Consider the following 14,298-nt stretch of genomic DNA (forward strand, 5'->3'; position numbering starts at 1 on the left):
AGCTGTGCATAGTCTAGTGATGCTAGAATGGCTAGGAGTGAGTTGGAAAGGTTGGGTGGAGCTGAGTCCTGAGGACCTTTAAGTGACAATGCTAAGAGAGCTAGACTGTTCTGTAAGCAGAAGGGAGCCACCGAATGTTTTTGAGCAAGCAGGCAGCACGATGTGATTTGTGTCACGTTCACTGTGCTATGAATGGGTGGCTTAGAGGGAAATGAAATAGAGGGTGGTAAGCAAGAGCATCAGTCGAGGTCAGAGATGATAAGAGTGTGAACTGAGGTGGGAGGAATGGAAATGGAAAGAAGGAGATAGGTTCAAGACACACTTACAGGGTAGAAGCAGTAAAAGCTGTACCTCCGGTTTGAAATGGAGATGAGAAGGAGCAAGGAGCGAAGACACCAGTGCTCCTGGTGACGCAGAGGTAGTGCCATGAATGAACATGGGAACATTGCTGGAAGAGCAGGTTTGATTTTGGAAAATGGGGAGTTTGAGATGTTTCTTCCCAGGCAAGTACTGGAAGTTCTTGTCAGGAGCTTAAGCATTGTACCAGGGCCAAAGATATAAATTTGGAGAATCATTACCAAACAAATGAGAGTGGAAGCTGTGGGACCAGAAGAGCTGGCCCTGAGAAAATACAGGGCAAGGAGCGATAGTCAAAATCAGCACATGCTTTACTAGAAAACACCTTCTGGAGAAGGCAGGAAGAAGAAAAGCAAATAGCAAAAGGAGGCAGAGTTGTCAACGAGAGTAAAACTAGGAAAGGGAGGAGTGTTTCCGAGAGTAGGGAGGTGCCCAGAGTCTTCAGCTGCTGGGACTATGGGAATGTGGTAGGCCTGGGGGCAGGAGGGAGCTCTAGCCTGTCATACCTGCACGTTGTTCATCTAAATATCTATGTGCATAAAAGTATTTATAAGTCAGCGAGACTCTATCCTTAGCCTGCCATCCTTGTTCATTTTCTGTTGGTATTCCTCCCCAAACCACACCCCTCGTATCTCCCGTCAACTCTTTCTTCAGACAGTGGGAGGGGGAGAAATGAAGGGGGGAAGTTGAAGCACAAAAGGAGTTGAAGTTAAAATATTAAGTGTTTGTGGTTTGTTTGTAAATAAGTTGCATATTCTTTATTTTGAATAAGCCACCTTAATGATAATAAAGTCACTTTGTCTAATTTTTAAGTTCACTATATCTCTAGTGGTCATAAATGTGTTTGTCATAAGAAGTAAAAGTAATCTGAAAATCCTGGGTCCAGGTGAGTAGACTTAACATGTATTTACTGATTCTGACGTGGTCTTAATATCAATCATTATCCAATTTTATTTTTGTTCGCAAATAAATACCACTCACCTCACTCAGTCCAGATTTATGAAGGAAACGGTGCTGGTTTTGCTGACATAAACCAATCATATTTACTTTTAGTTAACCATGTGTCTTTTGCATTCCAGCCCATCTGTATTTCTATTTCACTATTACTTTAAATTTAAACAGCTGGTTATATAATTTCTAAAGGTTCTCTTTTCGTGTTTGATATTCAGACTTCAGGATCCAGAACCTTTATTCTATTGACTAGAAACTAGTATTCACTGGGTAAAGGTAACATGAGTTATATCCATTTGTCTTTCTAGATTTTGGCTTCAGTAACCTCTTCACTCCTGGGCAGCTGCTAAAGACCTGGTGTGGCAGCCCTCCCTATGCTGCACCTGAACTCTTTGAAGGAAAGGAATATGACGGGCCCAAAGTGGACATCTGGGTATGTGACTGCCTTCCCTTATACCCCATAGCATTAGTTACCCTTGACTGATGACAGCTGTCCTCATCCTGGACAACACGTAGTACTGCACTAGAACTGATCACCTGTTCTTCGAATTCCCAATTCTTGGTGCAGTCTGTTCTTCAACCTTTGTCTTATGGACTGAGCCATGGAGTTCAACCTCCCCCTTTGCATCTGCAAAAAAAAAAAAAACCCTAGGGCAAGCTTGGATGGGTACCCTTGCCAAGAACAGAAATTCTTTCTGTTGTTGCCACTTGCGTTCTCCCTAGGATGAGTAATGAGAGAAATTCTAGTTATGTTCCCAAAAAGTAATGTCTGGAAGCAAAGAAGAATGCTGACTATTCTAAAGATGATTGGCCTTGACAATGCCCCATATTATTTCTCATAAAAAAAGAAGAAAAAGTTTGTTCCATTATCTCGTGCATGACTCACCATTATCTTCATACACATACTATAATGGCCTTTTTTGTTTCCTCTGATGTGATTAATTGTATGTACTCTCTGTTTGGGATGCAGAGCCTCGGAGTTGTCCTCTATGTGCTTGTGTGTGGTGCCCTGCCATTTGATGGGAGCACACTGCAGAATCTGCGGGCCCGGGTGTTGAGTGGAAAGTTCCGCATCCCATTTTTTATGTCCACAGGTAAGGGAGTTGCCATCACACAGCTATGACTGGGTTCATGGAACATTAAACATGCTAAGTTATCCCAGGAATTGAGTGACAGAGTATAAATTACCCATTTAACCGCCTTTTTTGGCTCCAGTTTGCTGAATTGACACCTCCAGAGGCAAGGTTCTATAGGAACAGAGCATCTAGGCTTTGGCATCAGATAACCCTCCTGAGTTTGGCTCTGGGCTCTACATAGGACTACCAGTGTGGTGTGGCAGACCACTGCGTCTTTCTGAGCTTCAGTTTCCTCATCAATAAATGGCTGACAGTTTTGTGAGGGCTACAACTATGAGAACTAAATTAAATAATGTGTGTAAAGTTAATAGGTACATCGCATAGTAGCAGTAGTCGTAGTAGTTTCACCCCTGTCTTCACCTCATCTCTCACCCTTTTTCAGGATGATATTTCTATTTACTGGGGCCCCATTGAGATGTGGTAATAAATGCCAAGGATAAAGCAGGCTTTGCATCTTAATCTTGCTGCTACTACATTTCCTGCCTCTATGACATTTATCCCCCAGACTCAAAAAGTACTTTTTAAATGAGTGGGCAATAGGGTAAGTAGCTCTTAGAAGAATTTAACACTGAAGACAGACACCAGACACCCAGAATCTACAGTGTTTCATCACCATCTATGTGCACTTAAGAACATTCTGGAGACAATGCTGTAGGCAATCTATTTAGTTTTGCTTAATCATGATTTCACTTTAAGGAACAACATACAGAGTGTATGTCCGCTGGGTTGGCAACACACTATAAGCACGTGGGAATGACGTTTTAGAATAAATGAGAATTGCATCTAGAATAAATTTCAGAAATTTTATTTCTAAAATGCATTTTAGAAAAAAGCTGTGAGAAAAATAAAATAGAGAAGGGGTGTTAGGGATGGTGGGTGGGTGGTTATTTGGAAAGGTATGTCAGGGAACCCCTTCACTGAGAAGTCAACATTTCAACGAAGGCTTGAAGAAGGCGAGGGCGTGAGCCGTGCAGTCTGAGGAAGAGCTTTCCAGGCTGAGGGGACGGCAGGTAGAAAGGCCCCAGTGAGGGAACATGACTGGGTGTCTAAGGAACAGGATGGAAGCCTCTGTGCTGGAAAGGAATGAGTGAGGGGACAGGAGAGATGCCATCAGAGAGGCAACAGAGAGCTCACTTTGAGGGCTTAGTCAGTCAGCGTTAAGGCCTCTTTCACTCTGAGTGAAATGCAAAGGATCAGAGGATTTTAACAGAGGAATGATATTATCTGACTTTTCGGTTTCTTCTAACTTTTATTATGAATATTTTCAAACATGCAAAAATATCTAAAGAACTTTACGGTGACTTTTGTGTTTTAAAAAAATCACTTTGGCAGCTCTGTTGGTTGAAAGGTTCAAGGGCTGAAGGAGGGAGACCAGTTAGTAGGAGACTTTTATCCACGTGAGAGATATTGGTGGCTAGTTCCCAGACTGGGGTGTAGAGGTGGGAATGGTAAGAAGTCGTCAGATTCAAGAGATAATACAGGGGCTTCCCTGGCGGTCCAGTGAGTAAGACTCCACGCTCCCAATGCAGGGGACCCAGGTTCGATCCCTGGTCGGGGAACTAGATCCCGCATGCCGCAACTAAGAGTTCGCATGCTGCAGTGAAGATCCATCATGCCACAATTGAGACCTGGTGCAGCCTAAACAAATAAATGAATACATAAATATTTTTTAAAAAAGAGAGAGATAGGGCTTCCCTGGTGGCGCAGTGGTTGAGAGTCCGCCTGCCGATGCAGGGGACACGGGTTCGTGCCCCGGTCCGGGAAGATCCCACATGCCGCGGAGCGGCTGGGCCTGTGAGCCATGGCCGCTGAGCCTGTGCGTCTGGAGCCTGTGCTCTGCAACAGGAGAGGCCACAACAGTGAGAGGCCCGCGTAACGCCAAAAAAAAAAAAGAGATAGTATGTACTGTGTGGCAGGCTCTGTTTCAAGCATTTTGCAAACATTAACTCATTTAATTACTTTAACAACCCTGTAAGATACATGGGAGTATTACCCCCATTTTATAGGTGATAAAACTGAAGCCAGGAGATGTTTAGCAATTTTCCCAAGATAACACAGCTACTAAGTGACTAAACTAGAATTTGAGCCTAGGCAGTCTGGCTCCAACAACATATATGTGGGATTTGATGTGAGAGAAAAAGTAATTATTAATAATCCAGGGGTTTTGGCTTGAGCAACTGGAAGGATGGATTTATTGCTAACAGAGATGGGAATGGAGAGGTATTTTATATGTGTTAGTTTGAGATGCCCATTAGACATCTAAGTTGAGATATTGTATAGGCAGTTGAATATAGGACTGTACCTTAGTTGGGAGTGGTGGGCTAGTGATACCCATTTGGGAATGATCAGTATGTAGGTAATACAGTATTTTAAGCTCTGAGGTAAGGTCACTTTTTAGGCCATGATTGCAGAGAAGAGAAGAGGTCTAAGGATTAATCTCTGGGACACACTAATATTCAGAGATCAGGAACGTGAAGAGGGATCCACATAGGAATTGCTAGTAAGGTAAGCCAGAGAGTCCTCTGTTCTAGAAAACAAGTGAAGAGAATGTTTCAAGGAGGAGGGAATGAGGAACTGTGGGGGGTGCTGCTGATACGTCAGATGACTGAGAACTTGTTGGAGGACGGAGGGAACAGAAAGCACCCATTGAACTGAGAAGGCATCTTGAGACCAAAAAACAAGGTAGGCAGCTCCAGGTGATCAATGGGTCAGTTTATTATAGGGTAACTTACTCACAGAATAAGTAGGATCAGGCGGACAACCATCCAGGAACACTCACAATGGTACCGTGCACTGCCAAGGGGACAATTTTATCGTTAACCTAAGGGGCGTGGGTATGTGCTTGGAAACAGTAAGTGCATTCCTAAGTCAATATTTATTAATGGGTAGCTAGGCTATTAATGGGCACCAGGAATATGTCAGCAAAGGTCTTCATCATTGTTTGGAGACCACCAGAGCACAGAGGCCACCTGGACCTAATGATCATGAAACAATGGCTATTAACTACAGAGTCCTTGATGACAGAGAAGTGACTTAGCACAGTCCTAGGTAGGGTCAGTGGAAGGACGGGAGGCATGGTAGGAGCCCAGAATGTCATCAGTTATGCTAATAGCCATACAGAACTGGATACCGGATTTAAAGAGATCACTGATGACCCTGAAGTACCGCCTTGGTGGAGGAACAGGAGTAAAACCCTGACCCATGTAGATGCGGCCGGAAAGGGGTGGACGGGAAGCGGAGAAAGGAAACAGACACAGCTCTTCGCAGTTCTGCTCTGGAAGGAGGCAGAGAAGGGGTGGAGTGGATTGTTCTGGCCGGAGTCACCAGTGATCTTGTCATAATCTATTGGATATCCTTGGTCTTTATCTTAATGACTGCCCAGCAGTATTTAGTGCTAAATGCTAAAAGTTCACTCCTTTCTTTCTTTTGTTAAATATAAACTTTATTTTTTAGAGCAGTTTTGGGTTCATAGCAAAATTAAGCAGAAGGTACGGAGAGCTCCCATATACGTCCTGTCCCCTTACACCCATAGCTTCCCCCACCGTCAGTATCCGGCACCACAGTAGAACATTTGTTACAGTCCATCAACCTGCTGCGACACTACATTGGATTACCATCTAAAGTCCATCGTCTACTAGGGCTCAGTCTTGGTGTTGTACGTTCCGTGGGTTTGGACAAATACATAATGACATGTATCTACCATTATAGTATCATTCAGAGCAGTTTCACTGCCCTAAGAATCCTCTGTGCCTATTCATCCCTCCCACTCCCTTAACCTCTGGCAGTCAATGATCATTTTACTGTCTCCACAGTTTTGCCTTTTCCAGAATGTCATATAGTTGGAAACATACATTATGTAGCCTTTTCAGATTGGCTTCTTTCACTTAGTAATATGCATATAAGTTTCCTCTGTGTCTTTTCGTGGATTAATAGCTCACTTCTTTTTAATGCTCAATAGTACTCCATTGTCTGGATGTACGACAGTTTACTTATCCATTCACCTGCAGATGGACCTCTTGGTTGCTTCCAGGTTTTGGCAATAATGAACAAAGCTGTAATAAATATCCGTGTGCAGGTTTTTGTGTGGATGTAAGTTTTTAACTCATCTGACTAAATACCAGGGAGTGTGATTGCTGGATTATACCATAAGAGTATGTTTAGTTTTGTAAGAAACCACCAAAGTGTCTTTCAAAGCGGTTGTGCCATTTTGCATCTCCACCAGCATTTGGTATTGTCAGTGCTTTGGATTTTTGCCTTTCTAGTAGATGTGAAGTAGTAGCTTGTTATTTTAATTTGTAATCCCTGATGATGTATGATGGTTAACATTTCATATGCATGTTTACCATCTGTATATCTTCTTTGGTGACATGTCTAAATGTTTTGCCCATTTAAAAAAATTATTTATTTATTTATTTATTTATTTGGCTGTGCCGGGTCTTAGTTGCAGCACGGGAACTCTTAGTTGCGGCATGTGGGATCTAGTTCCCCAGCTAGGGGATCGAACCCAGGCCCCTCCTGCATTGGGAGTGTGGAGTCTTAGCCACTGGATCACCGGGGAAGTCCCTTGCCCATTTTTAAATTTGGTTGTTTGTTTTCTTATTGTTGAGTCACTCCTTACTTTTTAAAACACTTTTTTTCCCATTGCTTCTCAGATGCCACGTTCTGCAGTTTTCCTCCTGTCTCTCTGAGTACACCTTGTTTGCCAGATTTCTCTTTCTCTGTTCATCCTTTAAATCTTTTCTTCTTTACACCATCTTTCTGAGCATCTTATTCACTGCTGTGGCTTCAGGGAGTACAGTGATGTTCAGTCCCCAGTTAACACTTGGGTAACTCTCTGGCCCAGACCTCTCCTCTGGAATGAGAGGCTATATATCCAACCAGTTGCTCCAGTCAGCTTTACTTGTATGTCTTGAATTCACATCAGTGGAAACATTTTCAAAACTGAGTTTAATCCCTCCCTAGAATTGCTCCATTCTGTGTTCCCTATCTTAGTGAATGGTGTCACCGTCTGACCAAGAAGCTAGCCTTGATTCCTCCTCTCTTACCATCACCACAGCCACTCACTTACCAAATCCTGTAGATTCAACCCTCCATTCCTGTAGACACTTCTGTAGTGGCTCTTGCCTGGATTAAATAATAGCCAATTAAATGGACGCCTGGCTCCAGCCTTATCCCTCTCTAATGCGTTCTCCACACGGCTGCATGAGTAATGTTTCTAAACTATATATGACAACACACACACACACACACACACACACACACACACACACAATTTGGTTATATCATTTTCCGGCTTAAACTTTTCAATGGTTTACCATTGCCTCTAGGCTGCAGTTCGCTCCTTAATGCGGCTAGAGCACTGACTTCATTTTTGACCACGACCGTAGTAAAAGATACATTTCATACAGTGACCTAGAAAATACATATATACATACAGCTGAACAAAAGTTTTTTTAAAAAGTAAAACTTGTCTTTACTAGGTGCAGTGCACTCTAATACATTTTATTCTATTACATTAAAAATGCTAATTATAACTTACTGAATTGATCTCATGACTGCTTTTTGAAAAACAATGACATAGTAATACTTCTGTGACCTGGCTCATGCCTATCTCTGCAGCCCCAGATCCTGTTCTACATCTAGTCGCCCTAATTTCCTTCTGGTTCCCGGAACAAGTGATACTCTCTGGAGCAACTCCCTCTGCCTGGGGTACTTCTTCCTCCCCCTACCCTACCCCATGCCACCCACTCCTGTATTCTAGAGCAAGAAATTAGATGTGATAAAAATAAGAATCTAGATAATTTCTACCAGTCTTTCTTTTATCATGGGACTTCCCAAACATTTCATTGTAATTGTTTCTTTCATTATATATCTTCCATAGCAGACTGTGAGCTTAGAGAAAGTAAAGACAAAATGTGGGGTTTTTTTCACAGTTGTCTCTAGCCTAGCAGAGTATCTGGCATGTGGTAGGATTTAGTAAACAGTATGTAGATAGTAAATAGGATCCTTCTTAAAACCCTCCAGTCACTTTCATTTACACTTAGAAGACAATTCCAAAAGTCATTATTATTAGAAAACAATTCCAAAAGTCATTATTATTATGGCCTACAAGGCACACTGTGGTTGGCCCCTCTCTTTAATCTCATTTCCTGCTTTTCTTCCCTTTAGGCCCCGAGCTCCAGTTACAGAGGCGTCCTTGCTGTTTCTCAGACTTTCCAAGTGCATGCATTCCTGTTTCCTCACATATTTACATGGCTTCCTCACCTAACCTGAGGTTTCTGCTTAAATGTCCCCCCAGAGAGACCTCTCCTGATACCCCGTCATTCTCTTTCCGTAACGCTGCTTCACAGTTTTCCATGGCACTCACCACTACCTGACCTTATTTGTTTACTGTGTCCCCACCCCTTATCCCCACTGCCTCTTGACTGTAATAGGATTTTGTTTTTGTTCACTGCCGTGCTCCCATGGCTTAGGACAGTGCGTGGGTCCTGGTGGGCACTCAGGAAATATTTGCTGAATGAATGCATGCATGCATGCATAGATTTGTTACAGTGCTCACTACCGAATAATTCAAATAATAATATCAATAACGGTAATTTACGTTTCTTTAGGGCTTTCAAGTTTACAAAGTATTTCCTATACTTGATCTAATTTGAGCTATGTAATTGTACTCTGGAATTGGTATTGACACTAGCATTTATCATTTTGCCAATGAAGTTTAAGAATCTGAAGTTTAAAGAAATTAGTTGACATGCCAAAAGCCACACAGGTAATAAGTGACCAAGTTAGTACTCAAATTCAGTGTCTGTTCTACTACACCACACCGCTGCAGAGAAAGGGCAGTGTAAACAAACCACTTCCTCTGCTTTGCTAGTGTCCACAGTGTTTCCTGTGAGCAGCTTGGATCCGTTCTCCCCTCCACCTCCACATCATGGCAAAAGATTTTTACTCAAGCCTTACAGAGCTGGCTTCCGATAGTGGATGCTGGTGAAATAGCTAGCCTTGCTGTCAGCCACATCGTTTCTTAGTGCTTAGAAATAAACCATGTAACATTTTAACTACTTAGGAAGAGCTAATATTTACAACATGATATACGTTAACACGGAAGTTTAAAGACTCATAGAACACCAACATAATTATCCTAAATGCGGTCACTTTTTAATCCTGGACAAGTAATTCCCTAAGTAGGAATAACATTTTTTGTAAGATTAAGTGCAGGAAGTGACAAACAACCCAATCTAGGAAATGAGTAGACGGTTGCTGTGTTACTAGTGTGATCTCTCTGCCCTCAGGGACATACATGTGCTCGGCCTTGCCTACCAGCGTAGGCCTGAATCCCAAGGCCCTTCGAGACTGCTGTCTGAAGGATAAAGGCATACGATGGTTTAGTCTTCTCTCAGCTTAGACGTCCTTCAAGTACCAAAAAGTTTCAAGTTCATGTAAAGGAAACCTAGAGTCTGTCCCTGAGTCTTTTTGCCGGTTACACCTCTAGCTTCTAGGCATAATTGCACCTCGTTAGACCTAGAGTTAATTCTTTATATGGAGGCTGGAGCCAGCCGCTTTCCAGCCTGTCAGGTCAGCCATTACTGTGCTACAGATAATAATGTAGTTGAGGGAAGTCCTAAAAAACAAGATCCTTTTTTTCTCAGGCTGTTGTCATGGACTTGAACTGAGTTTATCCATTTTTCTGCCAGAAGGATCTAGAAACTCCAGCAGAGCTGGTGTCGGTTTTCAAATGAGCATTTGGGTGGCCGAGTGGGGAAGGCCTCATGGTCCAGCTTCTTCTAGCCAAGTTGAATTCCAGAGTATCTACCACTGTGTGGGAGGCCATGCTATACAAATGGATACGGTTAGTTTAAGAATTCTAAGCATCTCTTTATTGTCAGTAATGTGTGGAATGAAGTGTCCTCCCAATTAGTGGATATCTCTAGGCCTAGGCTTGGTTGTTTGATACAACCTTCCCTTCCTGGACATCCCGAGATATTCTAAAGACATACTTTCAAGTTGCAATGACAGTGGTATAAATTTAAGAGGATTTATTCAAGGGGGATCGATATTATACTACCTAGTTCAATAGCTATGTATGTGTCTTCCTCTCCTCTTCCCTAGAATGCAAGCTCCTGTATATCAGAACTGTGTTTCACACACACATCATCATCCTCCCATAAGCCTTAAGAGCATCTGGTATGGCATAAATATTCAGTAAATTTTTTTTAATGAAAAATTGAATCATCACTTACCTATAGACTCTTCCATCAGACTCTTGCATTTTATTATTAAAGTGATACGTAACTCACTGATGATCTGAATTATTAATTGGTTTTACGTACTTTTGTTATATACATTAATATGTAAATGACCAGGTCAAGTGATTTCTAGTTTTTAAAAGAGTTTGATCTACGATGGAGTTGGCTTTCAATGTCTCAAGTAAAATACATTTGGTCTAGGCAAGTGTTTTTGGATTAAACTTCTCAGAGCATCCCAGAGAGCAGTTAGGTAAAACCCTGAGCCTAAATTATAAAAGGATTCAAAGTTGAACCTTGCTGTTTTTTTGAGTTTCTGCAGAAGGTGAGACCTGACCTGGCCACATATGTTAGCAGTTGCTTTCTCTGAGTTCCGGTCCCACTGACGGAAGCCAACAATGTAAAGTTTTTGAGCACCAAGCTCAGTCACTACCAGTATATTTTTAAAAACCATCAGAGGCCTACTTCTTAAAGCCTAGTTTGTCTTATTCACCACTTATATCACCTGCTAGCAGATATAGTAAGATCAGTCATTTATTGGGTTGGCCAAAAAGTTCGTTTGGATTTTTTGGTAACATCTTATGGAAAAACCCGAACGAACTTTTGGGCCAGCCCAATATTTAGCTGAAGGAGAATTAATTTCCAGTGAAAAAAATGCATTGAGGCAAGTATATAGAGATCTCTTGTGGACAATATTTTTGAGTCTTTATTGATTAGACTTCATTGTGACTTAATTAATTGTAATACTGCATAAGCATTTTATCCCTGGGAATGCAAGACCCAGGCTTACATTATGCTTCTGATGGAGACTACCGTGCAGCTACTGCCAAAAAGCTTCTACTTAGATGCAAACAGTTCTGCCCTGATTGGCTTACTCGTCAAGAACCACACAGCATGCGGGATTGGGACGGGAGATTAAAGTAACTTGCCCATCAGTCTCCGTATACTAAGGAGCTCAGAGTCCTCAAAACAGTTCTCTCGTACTTTTTTAAGGTATACTCAGCCTCTAGGGAGACAACCTGTGTAGTGCTTTCATGTTAGTGAGTGCAGAAATCCACACGATGTCAGGAACGAGGCTAGGGCTACCTCAGAGTTAAGCAAGCCTCCCCTGAGCAGCTGAGCCATGATTTTACCTAATATGATAGAAAACCAGGGGGTAAATACGGGTACTGCCCTATCTCGTACCACCCTTTTCAAGCACACTGTCTCCTAGCTTCAGCAACCCTAGAGAGGAAAACAGAGTAAGGGAAGAAGTTCTAGATGGAAGGACTCCAGAGATTTGAATAATAGCTAACATCCATTGAACACTTTCTTGGTACCAGACACCGTTGCATTAACCTATGGAATATTTAACACAACGCTATGAGGTAAGCTACTCTTGTCATTTGATAGACAAGACAGTTGAGGCATGGTAAGGATAAGTAACACACCCAGAATCACACAGCTGGGAAGTGGTGGAGCTGAGATTTGAGCCCGTGCACTCTGGCTTCAGAAACCACCTAACTGTCTTCGATTGTACTTTAATTCTCAGTGAGTACATATCTCACAGGTTATTCCAAGTATCCAGAGAGTCCTGGAATGGATATCTTTGCCCATCTGCATCTGGATTATTTTTGGAAAAAAGTGTTAGTATCAAGGACTATGTATTGGACTCTGATGTAAAGCTGAACCAGAGTTTTCTTCCACCGTAATGATTGCTATTAGGACTTAAAATATATTTGAATAATAAGGTAGTGTAAGTGACAAGTTTTTATTTTAAAAATGTGAACTGCAAATTGGACAGCCTCTAGTATGACAGTGTGGCATGTCAGGGGTAGATGTGGTCGTCCCCAGCCTTCAAGCCAGCGGCTCCTAATTTCTAAATCCTAATTCTGGCAAGATCACGGCCGCCTTGAAAATAAGCAAAGTTCGAGAAATAGATGTTAGTTTTCTAATAAATGGATACCTATGGGTCAAACAGTTGTTTTCTCCTCAGTCTATCTCAGGTTGATAAACTGTTAAAATGGAAGTTTTAGCCTCTCAGCCTAACTTTATGGATTCCTAATAGAAGCTTTTCTTATCTGCGCCATCATTATTTGCTAGATTGTGCCAAGCCATCTCCCTTTGGCCTCTGTTCAACCATAGAAAGTGTCTCACAGGATTTGGTCATAAGGAACTTTATTTCTATTCCACAACATTCTGATAATAATGTGCAGAAACCAGTGTGGTAGAATTTGTATTTAAATCACTCTCCACTTCCTTGTCTGATCTCTTGCTGTTGGGCTATCCTTGTAGGAATTTTATGGAGTGCTTTGGTACTGGGACTCCCATTTTTCTCTCCCCGAAAGAACTAAAAGCAAATGGCTTCAAAACAAGACATTTTTTCCCTCAGTGTCACTTCTTTTAGAGGAGCTGATCTCAGTGCTTGTTTATTATGAGTCAAATCTTATCACAACCAGCCTTATTACAGATTAAGTTCTATTAGAGTTAATTCCAAGATTGTGTATTTTCTTTCATTGTGTAAAACTGTGGTATTGACTATCACTTTAAAGTTAGAAATACAAGTTAGAAATGTTTATGCATTTCTATTGTAACAGTAAAGTATCAAAATTTAATTTCTATAGAGTAAAAATCTTCTAATACCTACAGCACCATTGTTCTAGCAATATCCAGTATAACAAAACTTCATTGTAACAACAAAAACCCTGTATTTTGTATGATTGTACTTAACATTTATGTGATCTCTCAATGCAGGTATATGACAGTGCATTCAGTGTATGTTCTTTATACATAGAAATGTCTTATTTTAAGACCATTTGTCTACTTTGTTTAGATTTTAAAATAGTTGCTATGTAAGATAGATTTGACCTTGTCAGCTGACAGCTGACAATGACAGGGTTTCCTTGGGCATGTTAAAAAATATCATTTCTAGGACTTAGTCCACAAGCAGAGTGAGGATTCCTAGCTCCGGCCATCTTCATACCAAAAGAAGTTACGTTGGCAAAAACACCTATGATTTCTTATTGAGTTTCTTTTTAATTATTTCTGTAGGGATCATGACATTGCAAGATAGCACACTCTTTTAGCCATGATTATGACAGGATCAGGACATTATGACAGACTTTTTCTTTTCTTTTTTTCTTTTGGAAAAGTCAGATAGCATTAAAGAGGAGCTCTGAGTCACAAACATTTGTAAGTCCAGAACACAGATTCTTATCAAAGCCATGGTGCTCCATCCAGAGATTGTCATTGCAGACCAGTCATCAATCTTGTTCTGTTTGCCTGCTGTAATAGTGTCAGTTCTCCCCCAGACTGGTACCTGAGCTGGCCAAGTGGAGAGCAGAATCAGACAGTATTTCACATTGTATTCTTGTTCTGAAAAGTGTTAAAACTTTAGTGCCATGTAACTTTTTTAAAAAAAAATATGAAGTTGGGCTTCCCTGGTGGCTCAGTGGTTGAGAGTCCGCCTGCCAATGCAGGGGACGCGGGTTCGTGCCCCGGTCCGGGAAGATCCCACGTGCCGCGGAGCGGCTGGGCCCGTGAGCCATGGCCGCTGAGCCTGCGCGTCCGGAGCCTGTGCTCCGCAACGGGAGAGGCCACAACAGTGAAAGGCCCACGTACCGCAAAAAAAA

The 14,298-nt window shown here is 41.8% G+C and overlaps 1 protein-coding gene across 5 annotated transcripts in view; it reads left to right on the forward strand.

Annotated features, from left to right (window-relative positions):
• SIK3 (SIK family kinase 3) overlaps positions 1-14,298 on the forward strand; it is a gene marked incomplete at its 5' end in the record, with an annotated part of 247,277 nt that overhangs the window by 194,063 nt on the left and 38,916 nt on the right. For all 5 annotated transcript variants that reach the window (XM_082660899.1, XM_082660901.1, XM_082660900.1 and 2 more), the window contains 2 exons: positions 1,617-1,741; positions 2,279-2,402. In XM_082660899.1, the coding sequence (XP_082517025.1) occupies positions 1,617-1,741; positions 2,279-2,402 (249 nt within the window). The remainder of the gene's footprint in view (positions 1-1,616; positions 1,742-2,278; positions 2,403-14,298) is intronic.

The sequence above is a fragment of the Grampus griseus genome (genome assembly GCF_964374135.1).
Source record: "Grampus griseus genome assembly, chromosome: 8".
In the NCBI taxonomy this organism is placed as follows: Eukaryota; Metazoa; Chordata; class Mammalia; order Artiodactyla; family Delphinidae; genus Grampus; species Grampus griseus.